The sequence below is a fragment of the Esox lucius genome, chromosome 7, assembly GCF_011004845.1.
Source record: "Esox lucius isolate fEsoLuc1 chromosome 7, fEsoLuc1.pri, whole genome shotgun sequence".
Lineage (NCBI taxonomy): Eukaryota > Metazoa > Chordata > Actinopteri > Esociformes > Esocidae > Esox > Esox lucius.
In genome coordinates this window covers 31,955,253-31,971,889 of record NC_047575.1, presented here as the reverse complement: position 1 = coordinate 31,971,889, position 16,637 = coordinate 31,955,253, and the positions used below count along the sequence as shown (strand labels likewise).

At 37.3% G+C, this 16,637-nt stretch overlaps 1 protein-coding gene across 2 annotated transcripts in view; it reads left to right on the top strand.

Annotated features, from left to right (window-relative positions):
• The window catches only part of opcml (opioid binding protein/cell adhesion molecule-like), a 344,606-nt gene that overhangs the window by 15,491 nt on the left and 312,478 nt on the right, over positions 1-16,637 (top strand). The window contains exon 1 of one of the 2 annotated variants that reach the window (XM_034293038.1): positions 7,100-7,139. The exons of the other annotated variant lie outside the window; for it this stretch is intronic. Within the exon in view, the coding sequence (XP_034148929.1) occupies positions 7,103-7,139 (37 nt within the window). The 5' untranslated portion in view covers positions 7,100-7,102. Of the gene's footprint in view, positions 1-7,099; positions 7,140-16,637 lie in introns of those variants that run through there. 2 annotated transcript variants of the gene reach the window in all.

Genomic DNA, 16,637 nt, shown 5'->3' with positions numbered 1-16,637 from the left:
ACCGGGGCCTTAGTCAGCGTGCAGGGAATTATGAACAGTTCCAAATACCAGAGATGTCCTCGCAATCTGACAGATTTGGAGCGCTTTTGCAAAGAAGAATGGGCAAATATTGCCATGTGAAGAGGTGCAATGCTAATACACTCCTACCCAAAAAAACTGAGTGCTGTAATAAAATCAAAAGGTGCTTTAACAAAGTATTAGTTTAAGGGTGTGCACACTTATGCAACCAGGTTATTGTGAGTTTTTTATTAAATGTTTTCCCCCCTGAAAGATTTCAGTTTGGTTTTCTGTTGAATTGTTCATATTATAGGTCACATTAAAGGTGGAAAAAGTTCTGACATGATTTATCTTTATTTCGTTCTTTTACATCACAAGAACTTGGCATTTTAGGGGTGTGTAGACTTTTTAGGGGTGTGTAGACTTTTTGTATCAACTGTATTTGCAAATGTAATCATGAATACGATTCAAGTAAGAGCATTGAAGATGGTTCGTGGCTGGGTCTTCCAGCATGACAACGACCTGAAACATACAGCCTGGGCAACTAAGGAGTGGCTCCGTAAGAAGCATCTCAAGGTCCTGGAGTGGCCTAGCCAGTCTCCAGACCAGAACCCAATAGAAAATCTTTGGAAGGAGCTGAAAGTCCGTAATGCCCAGTGACAGCCCCGAAACCTGAAGGATCTGGAGAAGGTCTGTATGGAGGAGTGGGCCAAAATCCCTGCTGCAGTTTGTGCAAACCTGGTCAAGAACTACAGGAAACGTATGATCTCTGTAATTGCAAACAAATGTTTCTGTACCAAATATAAAGTTCTGATGTATCAAATACTTATGTCATGCAATAAAATGCAAATTAATTACTTAAAAATCATACAATGTGATTTTCTGGATTTTTGTTTTAGATTCTGTCACTCACATTTGCAGACTACCTATGATACAGACTTCTACATGCTTTGTAAGTGGGAAAACCTGCAAAATCGGCAGTGTATCAAATATTTGTTCTCCCCACTGTATGTTTTTTATGGTTATTAAAAGCACTCCAACATCTCAAGTTTGATCCAAAGTACATACTAATTATTATTGACCTATAAATGTGTCAATAACTGTGCTTTTCTGGCCAGCAATTAGATTTTGACCAACACATTTTACATCAAATAAAAATATGAGCAACCCTCCATTGAACTTCAAAATCCTTATTTTAGCCTTGATCCAAAAAGTCAGATAGGTATTTCATTCTCAGCCTGAACCCGATCACAACCAGGCTGGGCCTTATATTTTGATAATGTAGTCAGACTGGGCCTGCGACAGTGATAAAAAAAAAAAACACACCAACAAATAATAATAGAAACTAGTGCTCTCTCCGATAGCTGCAATGAAGACATGCAGTTAATGCAGCATTGTGCATTTTAAGCTGTGTGTGTCAGCTGGTGGCATAGTTGTTACAATATTCATATTTCTATAGATGTTTGGAAAAGTAAAAACAACGCAGATTTTCAGGCACAATGAAAACTTTAAGTTAGAATACTTTTTTTGTTTTTGATATATAGCCAATCTAAACTATATGGTTGAATATTTCCATTTATTTGAATTATTGGGAATATTATTGAATATCTCCACTTATTGGATCAGTTGTTGGTACAGTGGGTCTGTAATATAGGCTACATTTGCATGGACATTGTTGAGCAGAAGAGTTTGTCTTTGAGACCAAATGTGCTCAATCAATTTTTTTATTTGCATTTCAAACGGGGAGGGTCATGTTTATTTTCCGAAGGCTAGGGGAGGGTGATGTGTATATACATTTTGCTCGGGGAAGAGTCAAGAATTCTCATATTTTCGGGGGGCATCCTCCGGATATCCCATGTCATAGAAAATGCGTCCCTAAAGAGAGAGGGAGTGAGAGGTAAACGAGAGTGATAAAAATAGAGAGGGAGGGAGGGGGAGGAAGAATGTATTAATTCATTTTCAGGCACATTGGCTTTTCAGTCTATAATGCCAACTCATGCCATCTCATCACCTGCCCATTCTATCAGCTACCTAGCAACCTGAAGTATGGTCCTATAACTAAGCCCATGTTAATGCACCTAATGCAAAGATTTAGAAACATGTTTTATTTTTAATTTTGGAGGCTCTTCAAACTAAATGTATTAGAAAAAATACACTAGCTACATGAAATCTATTTGGGGGATTTAAATAGCTGAAAATCTAAGAGCTTTGTATCTTCCCTTTGGTTTCTCACACCAGCAGCAAATGACCAAGGTCAACATAGTGAGGTCCTTTTGAAGGGCACAGGGTGTACACTGTGGTAAAAGGCCTAGGCATTAAGCTAGTGGGCCTGGCCCTCACCATAGCATTTTGGTCCCAGCCCTCTAGCTTTTGACATTGCAGGGATGACTGGGAAAGAATGTTGTGCATGGAATGTCCTTCAGCCACTAATATAATATGAATACATAGTTGCCGGAATCAAAATGTTCATTACGCGTAAGAACTCAGATGAGAACACACACACGTTCAGCAGCACGCACCCCCTCCCCACATAACCATCCAGACAATTGCCAGCTGCATATGCACACAGTCTAGCCACATACACACAATGCTTTCAGGGTAACAATTGTGTATGTGACTAACAGTACATATCTTCTCAGGGACTCATGACACTTCTGGCAAAGTCACGCAGAAATAAGGGCACATGACCACCTGAGCCAAATACCACATTTCTTATCTGCGAAAAAAGATTAAAAACATGAATATCCTGTTTTCACTCACATCCACAACAATGCGCAATGCCGTTGTTGTACAAGGGATATCTTGAGAAAATAATAACCAGATATTAAATCCCTCCTTTTTATTTATTTCAACTTTTGTGGCCAAATATGTGTACGTCCCTTTGCTGAGCATTTGTCTTTTGCCAGGATAATCCATCCACCTAACAACAACATTGAAATGGCTGCATGTTGAGTTTATATTTTAGTTATGATCAGAGTTTCATCACAACACACATTCCAACATCAAACTCATTCAGTGCATTAACATGTGAATGCTACACCCTTGTTTTTACTCGAGAATTAAACAATATTAACATCTATGTCATCTAAGTATTTGCATTATTATTATATGTTTTTTTCAGAGAGGGAGAGAAAGTATTGACATGCAAGTGCTAGCTGTGTGTTTTTCTTTTTTCCTCTTTTCAGGACCAGAATTCACCAAAATGTACACAAGTACTGACTTGTGTACAATTTACTTTGACATACAAATAATGTTTTAATTACATATTTAATGAGCCTTTCATGAATATGTTTGCTTTATAACCTTTCCTTATTATCTATGCCGTCACACAATTGCACCTCAGAGGTCTACTGTGATTGATTTGGTATACTCATAAGATAAAACATTATTTTGACATTATTAACCTCAATGGGCACTGGCACTGGCAGGCTTTTGATAGATATTTACGAAATTACACTAATAAAGTAACATTATTGACTATTCTAAAACGGCTGCTTGACATGAATTGATTCATTGTGAATTTGTGATAAAGCTGTCATGTTTTCAAGCCTATTAATGAGCAGATTAACCACTTTCTTTGGTTAGAAGATCAGTGATCATAATCAAATGTTACCATGTGCTTAGGCAACTCATCACAAAATGTGATGTCTTTAATAGTTTTTCTGCAAATTCAGTTTTGATTTGGTAGAATCAAATTTTTTTGTTCAGGTTACCTACTGAAATAACATTGTTAGGTGAATTTCAGATCTTTTATGTTATGTTCCCCTGTGGTTTTTATTTGGTTGTTAGTAAATTTACGTTCTATGAACGCTACATCCATGGGTTTCTCTTTGTCAATATAAAAGGAAGGAGGAGTTAGTGTTAGGAGAAGTGCCCCTAACATTAAATCAGATAGATATATACAAGACAGTTAAAAGACAGTTGTATGCCACCTTGATAACCATTGCAGTTCACTGTAAATGTTGGGAATATTGCTGCCAGGCTGTTATAGTACAATGTTTTGAGGTAGGCTAATAAAATAGAGATTCATCCTAAAACTACAGGAAATATTTATATAAAAATTTTAGGATTTAGCATATTCACATATATATTAATATATATGCACTGTTTCGCCTCAGGAGAGGGAAACAGTGCCCTACCAACGCTGTTTACAGTAGAGGTGGGCAGCTGTTGACCTCAACTGGGGATGTCGTCGGGCGGTGGAAGGAGTACTTCGAGGATCTCCTCAATCCCGCAGTCCCGTCTTCCATTGAGGAAGCAGAGGATGATGGCTCAGAGGTGGACTCGTCCATCACCCGGGCTGAAGTCACTGAGGTGGTCAAGAAACTCCTCGGTGGCAAGGCACCGGGGGTGGATGAGATCCGCCCTGAGTACCTCAAGTCTCTGGATGTTGTGGGGCTGTCTTGGTTGACACGCCTGTGCAACATCGCGTGGCGGTCGGGGACAGTGCCTTTGGGATGGCAGACCGGGGTGGTGGTCCCTCTTTTTAAGAAGGGGGACCGGAGGGTGTGTTCCAACTATAGGGGGATCACACTTCTCAGCCTCCCCGGGAAAGTCTATGCCAGGGTTCTGGAGAGGAGAATACGGCCGATAGTAGAACCTCGGATTCAGGAGGAACAGTGTGGTTTTCGTCCGGGCCGTGGAACACTGGACCAGCTCTGTACCCTCTACGGGGTGTTGGAGGGTTCATGGGAGTTTGCCCAACCAGTCCACATGTGTTTTGTGGATTTGGAGAAGGCATTCGACTGTGTCTCTCGCGGCGTCCTGTGGAGGGTGTTTCGGGAATATGGGGTCCTGGGTCCTTTGCTAAGGGCTGTCAGGTCCCTATACGACCGAAGCAGGAGCTTGGTCCGCATTGCCGGCAGTAAGTCAGACTTGTTCCCAGTGCATGTTGGACTCCGGCAGGGCTGCCCTTTGTCATCGGTTCTGTTCATAATTTTTATGGACAGAATTTCTAGGCGCAGCCAGGGGCCGGAGGGTGTCAGGTTTGGGGACCACACGATTTCGTCTTTGCTCTTTGCGGATGATGTTGTCGTGTTGGCCCCTTCAAACCAGGACCTTCAGCATGCGCTGGGGTTTGCAGCCGAGTGTGAAGCGGTGGGGATGAGAATCAGTACCTCCAAATCCGAGGCCATGGTCCTCAGTCGGAAAAGGGTGGCTTGCCCACTTCAGGTTGGTGGAGAGTGCCTGCCTCAAGTGGAGGAGTTTAAGTATCTAGGGATCTTGTTCACGAGTGAGGGAAGGATGGAACGGGAGATTGACAGACGGATCGGTGCAGCTTCTGCAGTAATGCGGTCGATGTATCGGTCTGTTGTGGTGAAGAAAGAGCTGAGCCGCAAGGCGAAGCTCTCGATTTACCGGTCAATCTACGTTCCTACTCTCACCTATGGTCATGAGCTTTGGGTCATGACCGAAAGGACAAGATCCTGGATACAGGCGGCCGAAATGAGCTTTCTCCACAGGGTGGCTGGGCGATCCCTTAGAGATAGGGTGAGAAGCTCGGTCACCCGGGAGGAGCTTGGAGTAGAGCCGCTGTTCCTCTACATCGAGAGGGGTCAGCTGAGGTGGCTTGGGCATCTGTTTCGGATGCCTCCGGAACGCCTTCCTGGGAAGGTGTTCCTGTCCCGTCCCACCGGGAGGAGCCCCCGGGGAAGACCTAGGACACGCTGGAGGGACTATGTCTCCCGGCTGGCCTGGGAACGCCTCGGTGTCCCCCGGAAGAGCTGGAGGAAGTGTCTGGGGAGAGGGAAGTCTGGGCATCTCTGCTTAGACTGCTGCCCCCGCGACCCGGCCCGGATGAAGCGGAAGAAGATGAATGAATATATATTTTTTTTTTTTTATTGTATTTGTTTAATGAGCTATGTTAGATTACATTTTCCATGTCTATCATCTATTACGTCTATCATTAGCTGTGTTTTAAAAATATATATGAATTGTAACTTCCCTCTTTCTATTCCTCTTTAGTACTGTTTTAACAAGTTTGGTAATTACATTTGAATGTTTAGAAAAGGAGAGCAATCAATTTGATTCACTAAATGACTACCAGACTTGACAACAGTCACGAAGTGAAGTGATTGCTGGGAGTATGAATTAGTTTGGTGAAAATGCATTTGTTTTTAATTGCAGTATTTTGAGAAGTAAAATGCAAAAAGCTCATACAGAATTAGATAATTCATTGAATTGATCTGTGATAACAATTAGACTGTTAAACAAGCTGTAAACATTTACCAGCCAATGTTAAGCATTTGCTTCAATAAAATAATTGCTTTCAAATAAAACATGAATTTTAAAAGTGTCACTCTTCTGACTTCTAACAGCGAAAGTCTTTGTAATTATAAATTAATCGAACACAGGCTGCAATCAGCAGTAATTATGGTATAAATTGCAATTTGCCTCTGATTGCCTCTGATTGCTTCCCTATAAACGAGGAATATCCACTTATTGAAACATACTTTATAGAGAAACTGAAATGATGACTGCACAGAGGTGTCAGTAAACATTCTATTCTGGTTGAAAGTTGGAGACGCATCATGCTGTTTCACAATTTCCAGACAATTACAATGAGGTAAAAGGTTCTTATTTGGGGTTGGACATTGCATTCTATTTTCTTTCTTTCTTTAATAATTTTTAACAAATAATGTAAAACAGGTATATCAATTAATAATATATGTTTTAATTGTCTTTTGGTTTTCATTTCAGTTGAAGTAGTGCTATATTTGTTAAACTAATTTGTTTAAAAAAAAATGTTTTGAACCAGAGCATTTACATTAATGGATATACAGTATTTTATATTATAAATCTTCTGGCATAACTCACTGCTACTGTAACATGGCAACTGGTAAACTTTCAGACAATAAAAAATGAAAGATGAAAGAATTCTGCTCTGATGCAGAATGTTGACAATTGTTTCCCTGACCACTATAAATGTTGTGTGTTTACAGGTAGGTGGCATTATGCATTTTTATTTTTACTTAATTAGTAAGTCACAATATTAATAAAAACATTTATGTACTTTTTTAGGAGAGGCTGGTCTACACCCATGCAGCGGAAATGTAGGTCTCACGAATGCTGCTTGAGATGATTTGATAGATCTTTTTGCCTAGTGATGAACCTTACTCCGGGTTCAGGGCATTTCCTTACAGGTCAGTGGATTTTTTAAATTCTCTAGGCCGTGACAGAATCACGGTTGGGGCGCCATAGTCCATACTGAAAATACGTCTGAAAATAATGTAATTATCAATTGACTCTATTACATCTTCATCACTATTGTTTCTTAAATAGATGATTATATGAAATCAAATTAATTTAACATTTCCTGTTTAGTCTGTAATAAAGTTCTGCATTTCATTCCAAAAGAATCTGCTCATCATAAAAAATAAACATGAACTCCTCAATTCCATAAAAATCTAAAGTATAATCAGGATCTTGAATCAAAGAATTCAAAGGATTTATTCAACACAGTTGACCTTGTTATTGATACAGCAATCCTCTGTGCTTTCTGCCATTGTGTGTCATTCACCATAGCTTTTCTTGAGGATGTTAACATTTTCCAACTAATACATTTGTGTTAATCTATGTTGCTAATCTCTACCAAAGCAGACTAATAAACAGCCATTTCCAAATAGCTTGTTGGCTTGGAGGTTACATATAATTAATGCTTTGGAGATTTGGTGACTCAAAGATTTTATTAACTTCTTTAGCTGTATTTAGTTAAGAATTTTAAGGTGACTTGTTGTGACTGACTTTATGAAATCATGACCATTAAAATCCCTAAAACTAACAGTTTTTCCCCTCTGTGCTGCAGCAACCGGCCATCAGAGGTTATATGACTATTGTATGCTCATGTCTAGCTGCCTTAAAACTATTAACTAGATAGGTGCAATATACAAAAGCAAAGAAAAGCTATTGAAAATGGGTTGAAATAGGCCATTCCTGTTGTGAACCACTGAACCAAAAGGGCATTGTATTCTGTCAAAGTTGTAGCAAAATCTACCATAATATACCTTGAGTAACACTGACATCTGCTGGGATAATATGGAAACAGAAAGGAAATAAGTCTATGTTAAAACACTAAATACAGGTAGGTTAAAATTTACATTTAGTCATTTGAGAGAATCAATATTATTATAATATTTCTCTCCCTTTTCAGGTAAGAATAATTGAAACCCATCAGCTGTGTGTCAGGTCCTGGCGGGAGTGCCTCTAGGCATCTATATGCGCCTGGGGGCCACAGTCAGGGCCTGACTGCAGAGGTGTCTCTGCTTCGGGACCCTATTTAAGTTTTCATTTTGGTCTTTTGTGTTTGTGCTTCATTGTTTGAGTTTTGTGGTTCAGATCATGGTGTACCTCTCCTTATGTTGTTTTTTTGGGAACTAATAAAAGGAATGACTTCCCACTCCTACCCTGCACCTTGTGTCAGTACTACAGTGAATTAGTCCACATCCCCCTGTTGGTGGAGAGTGTGAGATATTTAATCTCTCTGTAATAATGATTTCTGTGATAATAATCTCTCACTGTTGTCTCTGACCTTAAATGTTGACCATACATTATACAGTTGACAAAACACATTGGTTTATATGATTGGTCTGTAAAGGCTAGCTGCTAGAATGTCAAACAGACCAACCTGCTAAAGTTAGCCGTTATGCTGGGGCCAAAAACATGACAAAAGAGACAAAGTTGTTGACCGAAGAAAGCAGGCAATGACACATACAAAACATTTCTACTCATATGAAAATGCCCATCTAAGGTGTTGCCTTAATCATGAAGAAGATAAAATGAACTGAAGCTTTGGTTAATGTAAGAGATTCCATAACAATGTGTCCCATGGACACCAAGGAGTAAGGATGACAGTTGGAGAATTGCAGAAGTTTGTTGAGTCTTGCTGTCACCAAGTCTCCAAAATTACAATTAGACAACTTCCATGGCAAGAAGCAGAAGAAAGTCTCTACTCTCAATCAGAAATAAACGTTAGTGAGTTTAACATCATTGGAACTTTGATAGGAAAAAGGTTATGTAGCCAGATGAGAGACAAATACAACTTTTTTTTTAATACAATGGAGAAAGTTTTTCCTCTAGTGATTGTAAAAAAAGAATATACACGACCAGTCAAAAGTTTGGACACCTACTCATTCAAGGGTATTTTTTTTTTTACTATGTTCCACATTGAACAACCCCGTTTCAAAAAAGTTGGGACGCTCGGTAAAATGCAAATAAAAACAGAATGCAATGATGTGCAAATAACTGAATCCCTATATTTTATCCAAATAACTGAATCACAGGGCCGGCTCCAGGCATGTCCAGCTACGAGGGAGCCCTCGACCGATAGGACCCAAATCAAATTTTGCTTAGGGCCCCCAAAAGACTAGAACCGGCAATGCAAAGACAACAATGTTATTGTTTTTGGAAAAATATATGCTAATTTTGAATTCAATGCCAGCAACAGGTTTAAAAAATAAATAAACTGAGACAGAGGCATGTTTAATATTACGTATGCATCTCCTGTCCTTTTAACAACACTGTGTAAGCGTTGGAGAACTGAGGAGACCAAAATGTTTTGAATGTTTTCCCATTCTTGCTTGATATAGGATTTCAGTTGCTCATTAGTTTGGGGTCTCCTTTGTTGTATTTTTTGTTTCATAATGTGCCAAATGTTTTCAATGGGTGCCAGGTCTGGACTGCAGGCAGTCTAGTTTAGCACATTTTAACTTCAGAACCATGCTGCAATTGTAATATGTGCAGAATGTGGTTTGGCATTGTCTTGCTGAAATAAGCAAGGTCTTCCCTGAAAAAGACAATCAGTATATGTTGCTCCAAAACCTGTACATATTGTTCAGCATTAATGGTGCCATCACACTAATGCACCCCCATACCATCCCGGATGTTAGCTTTCACACTGTCCGCTGTTAACAAGTCAGATGGTCCCTTTTGTTTATAACCCGGAGGATGTGGCGTCCATTTTTCCCAAATGAAGATAGAAAAACTCAAATTTGGACTGATCTGTCCAAAGATTTTGACTGGTAACAGAGGAAACTCTGGGTTTTCCTTTCCTGTGGCAGTCCTCATGAGAGACAGTTTCATAGTGTTTGATGATTTATGCGACAGCTCTTGATGAAACGTTCAAAGTGCTTACAGTTTTGACCGACCTTCATGTCTTGAAGTAATGATAGAGAATAATTTCTCTTTTCTTAATTGTGCTGTTCTTGCTACTACTACTACAGTACAGTAATGATGGTCTTCTGTATATCCACCCTAACTATATCATAACACACAGGGCTCACCAATAACGATGGCCTGGGGCCAGTAAAAAGTCAATTTGGGACTAATAAAACTAGCAAGTTACTGTCCCGATCGGGCCACTGCAAAAATAAAAATATACATTATCGCATTATAAACATCCTCTAGTTGTTTTGTAATCTGGCGCACGCACAAATAGCTATCTTGCAGCTCCTTTCGCGCTGTGTTGGCTAGTCAAAAGTTGAGCAGTGATGTGACGCGTGGCGGTCTGGTATTGTTTTTCAATAAAACATTAAAAAAATTGCGCGAGACACTCAATTGAAGGAGGCAGCGAAGGATAACTGCAAGCTCAAACGAAAGCATTTTTTTTACCTCAGTGCAAAAAATTGTTTACCTGTTTCAAATTTGACAGAACTCAGATGCACCCGGCTCGACAGCAGCCAGCTATTTCAGACCAGTCATCTAATCAAATGGTTATAACGAAAGTTAATGAGTATGGCCCCAATTTATTAAAGATTTTGTTCCCTGAGAGTTGCTGTGTGGCCCTCCTAGAAATGTATATATGTAAAAGAACTGTCTTCCCATTAACAGATTGTCATTAGAAACTCTTATAAGTGGCCATCCATGAGTTTATTCATGCATTTGGTGGCTGAGCATATCTGTGTGTGTTTTATCAGGTGCCATTAAAACCTAATTACATATACGTGGTATTTCTGCATGTTGTTGTTACTGTTATGAATTTGGGAGCCAAACAATTAGGGCTAAAATATATTGCTCATAATGTGTAACCTTATCTTTGATTAGCTAGGCTTGTGTCTTCACACAGGTGACCAAAGTTTCACATCCTCACTCACAGTCTTCACATGAATCTCTTAAATGTTTGCCTCCCTATTCAGCCTGCATATCAAATGGCAAAATATTCCCTATAAAGTATATTACTTTTTAGAAGAGTCTTATAGGCTCTGATTAAAGAAATGATATTGTTATTCGGAACCAATGAGGCATTAAGTACAACAGAGAAAACTTGCTATACTTCAATAAATGATAAGGAGAAATAGATTAAGGGCCTATTTCTCAGACTTGTTTTGAGGCTTTCTTATTTGAAGGAGCTGATGAGGTTTGATTTAAAAACAAAATCTGTTCATTTCCAGGGAATTTGATTAAATGAAGATAAATAATTAACATTCTAACATGTCAGTGGTACAGAAGGCTTCAACTACTATCATTTTGTTATGGAAGGCAATGCAAAATTAAGAAAACTTCTTGGAGAAGTGATGAAAAACACAGTAAAGTCATAAGACAGGGAAATGTTTGAGCTGAGATTTCTACGACGAAGTGTTTGAGCTGGTAATGGCCGTTTGGATAAATCTTTCAGTCCCAAGGAGGGCAACAAAGAAATCAATACATATCTCAGATTGTTAAAATCGGTCAACTAGACAGGAAAAAATTATTCAAGCAATGAAGTATAGGGTGTCATCGGGGACATCAATTCAACAAGGAAAAACATTTGTTCCATTTGTTTTGTAGATAGGGCAATATGTCACAGGTCTATATGTCACAGTCCAGAATGAATGGAAAAGATAGGCACCCCATATATTCGAGATTTGTGGTGCTTATCTTTTCCATTCATTTATGATTGGTTAATCTTGACCTTATGCTACCATTACATACTAAAGCAGAAATACAGGTTTTCTGTTAGGGTTTTGGTGTGGGCAATGAAATGTAGTCCCCAGGCTGTAATTCAACAACCAAATCCATTTTTCTCCTGCCAAAAGTCCATCCAGCAACAGCAACTGTTGATCCAGCCTGTCTGTCTGTGATTGTATTTTGGTTCCCGTTTCCTATTTCTAGTTTATCATTGTATGATAAGGTCACCTCACTTCACTTCACCCACAGCAACCAACTCCCATTTGCTTTACTGCTGGCTGCCATGCTATTATCAATTTGAAATGTGTCCAACAGACAGTACTTACAGCTGTAAAACAGTGAAATACACACAATTGAACAAATAAACGTAGCTTTTTACACTGTGAGCTAAATGACCAATAAATATATTCTCGTTGCTTTTATTAAGAGGGTGCCTATTAAACCTCTTTTCTGAAGCTTTCTGACAGGAAGAGGCCAATCTTTTATGAACGATGCTGAAACAAGTCTAAAGCTGTGAAGGTTTTTATTGGATAACAATTTAATTCAATAATTGTCTGACATATTTCTATGCTCCATAATGTTAACTGCTAGGAAATCAAAGCTTTTTTAGGTGCATGCAGTACTCTGTCCTCCAGAAAGTCACTCGGGGTGTACGGCTTGGTAATTCTTTGTTTCTGTTGTTGCTTAGAATTGGAACAGGATAATCCCTAACAATTCAAAATACTAACTTTCATGACAGGGATATATGGATGTGAAAAACAACAACATTAACTTTGCTCATAGTTTGGTTTTTATTTTTGGTACTAGAAATTACTACAGGTAAATACTGTATTAAACACATTCATGCATGCCTTTTTATTTCACACCTATGTTGGACAACAATAAATCTTGTTGTGACAGGGTTCCTCATGTAGATAAATGTAATGTAGAAGAAACAAACAGAAAGTAAATAGAATATGACCTAGTTGTTATAAGAGGGGAGAGCCATGGGACTAAAGTATTCTGTTTCTTTGCTGACATACATCCTGGTTAACCTAGAAGTACACTTAAAGCAACACAGGGAACTGCACTAAAAAGTTTAGCTTACATAACCTTTTTATGAAAAGAAAATCATAGGCTTAAGTAATCCTCTATACAATTTGGTGCATTGGTATACAATACTTCTTTATATTCCCCAGAATATATAGCTACAGTTTATAGGCTTGTTCAACTCTGCTAAATGTTTGCAACATAATGTAGTCCAAAAAATATAGCCTAGCTGCAATTTCTAGGATCTTCTCCCACTGGCTTGCTCCACACAAATACACAGAGTACAAAAGCAGTAGAAGCAGGGTGTGTGAGCAAAAGGGAGAGAACCCTAATTGCTTATTAGGTTGCTCTACAGGTGCTGGTCATAAAATTTGAATATTTTATATATATATTCACATTTTCTGAGATAATGAATTTGGGATTTTCATTCGTTGTCAGTTATAATCATCACAATTAAAATAAATAAACATTTGAAATATATCAGTCTGTGTGTAATGAATGAATATAATATACAAGTTTCACTTTTTGAATGGAATTACTGAAATAAATCAACTTTTTGATGATATTCTAATTTTATGACCAGCACCTGTAAATAAGAACATCTGCTAAATTAGTAAAATGTATTTATGTAGCTGATTTCATGGATCAATTATAACCAGAACTCCTCATAGGAATTCATTTAAATCACCAACTGCACTCAAAACGCATTATTTTACTTTAAATGTTACATATTATTATTTCTGGCATCTTCCAACCAGTCACAATAAGCATAAACCATAACAGAATTAACAGCAGGCAGTTAAGTCTTGCTGGGATACCTAACAAAAATATGTGCATCTTTTTTACAGTTAATTTTGACAGGACAAATATAAAAAAATGTTTTAATATGATTCTTAAAATAGCAGTGAGTTGTGTTTTGCGCCTGTTATTTACGTCCAGTGTTGCTCTTTGGGGTAGTAGGGGAGGTTGTGTGTAAAAGTCAGTGTTACAGTATAAAGACGACTATACAAATAATTAACCTAGTAAGTCAAAATTACAGAATACAACACACAACCAAGGTGTTGATGATGGAACTTTCCCTTAGTTAGAATAGTTCAGCAAGAAATTGCCACGTATTAGTTTAACCAAATATTGCAAACATAGACACAAATCATTTTACAGGATTTGGCGTTAGGTTTTGCTACTCTGGGGAAACTCACTGCAAACACATGATCAGGTATACAATACTACTAATAATATCACACCATAATATCCTTAATAGCAATTCCCATAGGCAATCCCCATAGGCAATGACCAAGGTACAAGGCAATGACCAGTTCTGATCCCCCTGTGAAAAGCAACTACAGAACCACACAGGTTGATGCAGGTTGGATGGGTTCAGACATACATGCTAGTAAGACAGGCACGCATCAGTGTATGTAACCCGATGATTAAATATTCAGTATGAAATCTGATACTGTGGTAGGAGTGATCACTGGTGTTAGCCCGAAACGTCACTAACCAATGACCACTCAGTTTTCATGTCTGAACTGGCAATGCTAATTGCAAATGGCATCTTTAATAGGATTTAGTTAAAAGTGCATGTTTAAAACACAAATTTAATTGAAAAAATGCATCACAGTTAATGACAACTTAATCGCAGGCTTCAAATGTTTGTGTTTTTTCATGTGACATAAACAGTTGGTATTTGGGCTGCATGTCATGATCATGTTTAGTGAGGACTATGAGGGGCCGTACTCTCACATACATACATTCTCCTTTCACATACATATATTTTCACTCTCACATACATACATTCTCTTTTCACATGCATATATTTTCCCTCTCACACATACATACATTCTCCTTTCACATACATACATTTTCACCCTCACATATTTACATTCTCCTTTCACATACATATATTTTCACTCTAACATACATACATTCTCTTTTCACATGCACATATTTTCCCTCTCACACATACATACATTCTCCTTTCACATACATACATTTCACCCTCACATATGTACATTCTCTTTTCACATACATATATTTTCACTCTAACATACATACAGTTTTTTCTCCCATAAGAATATATTTTTAACTCACACATTCATACATTTTACTCTTATATTTCTATATTTTAACTCACACAAATATATTTTTCTCTCATATTTCTAAATATAACATACATATTCCTACATTTTTTATCTCATGCACATGCAGTCACAATTTTAAATAATATATGTATATTCTTCTCTCACATACATATATTTTCTTTACACATGCATACATTTTCTGCTTATATACATATATTATGTAAAATTGTGACTGCATGTGCATGAGATCAAAAATGTAGGAATATGTATGTTAAATTTAGAAATATGAGAGAAAAATATATTTGTGTGTGAGTTAAAATATAGAAATATAAGAGTAAAATGTATGAATGTGTGAGTTAAAAATATATTCTTATGAGAGAAAAAACTGTATGTATGTTAGAGTGAAAATATATGTATGTGAAAGGAGAATGTATGTATGTGTGAGAGGGAAAATATATGCATGTGAAAAGAGAATGTATGTATGTGTGAGAGTGAAAATATATGTATGTGAAAGGAGAATGTATGTGAGAGTGAAAATATATGTATGTGAAAGGAGAATGTATGTATGTATGTGAGAGTGAAAATATATGTACGTGAACGGAGAATGTATGTATATGAGAGAGGGAAAATATATGCATGTGAAAAGAGAATGTATGTATGTGAGAGTGAAAATATATGTATGTGAAAGGAGAATGTATGTATGTGAGAGTACGGCCCCTCATAGTCCTCACTAAACATGATCATGACATGCAGCCCAAATACCAACTGTTTATGTCACATGAAAAAACACAAACATTTGAAGCCTGCGATTAAGTTGTCATTAACTGTGATGCATTTTTTCAATTAAATTTGTGTTTTAAACATGCACTTTTAACTAAATCCTATTAAAGATGCCATCTCTCTTATGAGAGAAAAAACTGTATGTATGTTAGAGTGAAAATATATGTATGTGAAAGGAGAATGTATGTATGTGTGAGAGGGAAAATATATGCATGTGAAAAGAGAATGTATGTATGTGTGAGAGTGAAAATATATGTATGTGAAAGGAGAATGTATGTGAGAGTGAAAATATATGTATGTGAAAGGAGAATGTATGTATGTATGTGAGAGTGAAAATATATGTACGTGAACGGAGAATGTATGTATGTGAGAGTGAAAATATATGTATGTGAAAGGAGAATGTATGTATGTGAGAGTATCAGAATGAATAATGTCTTATATAGCCCCTCATAGAGGACTGATACAATTTTACGAAACCATGTAGCCCACAAGTTGTAATTTCCAGGGGGAGGGCAGAGCCAAGTAGAAGCTAATGGGATTCTATTGGGCAATAGTAACATACAAGTATACACATTTACACATACACATACACATACACATACACATACACATACACATACACATACACATACACATACACATACACATACACATATATATATATATATATATATATATATATATATATATATATATATATATATATATATATATATATATATACACACACACATGCATATATACACACATGCATATATACACACATGCATATATACACACATGCATATATATATATATATATATATATATATGCATGTGTGTATATATGCATGTGTATATATATATATATATATATATATATATATATAT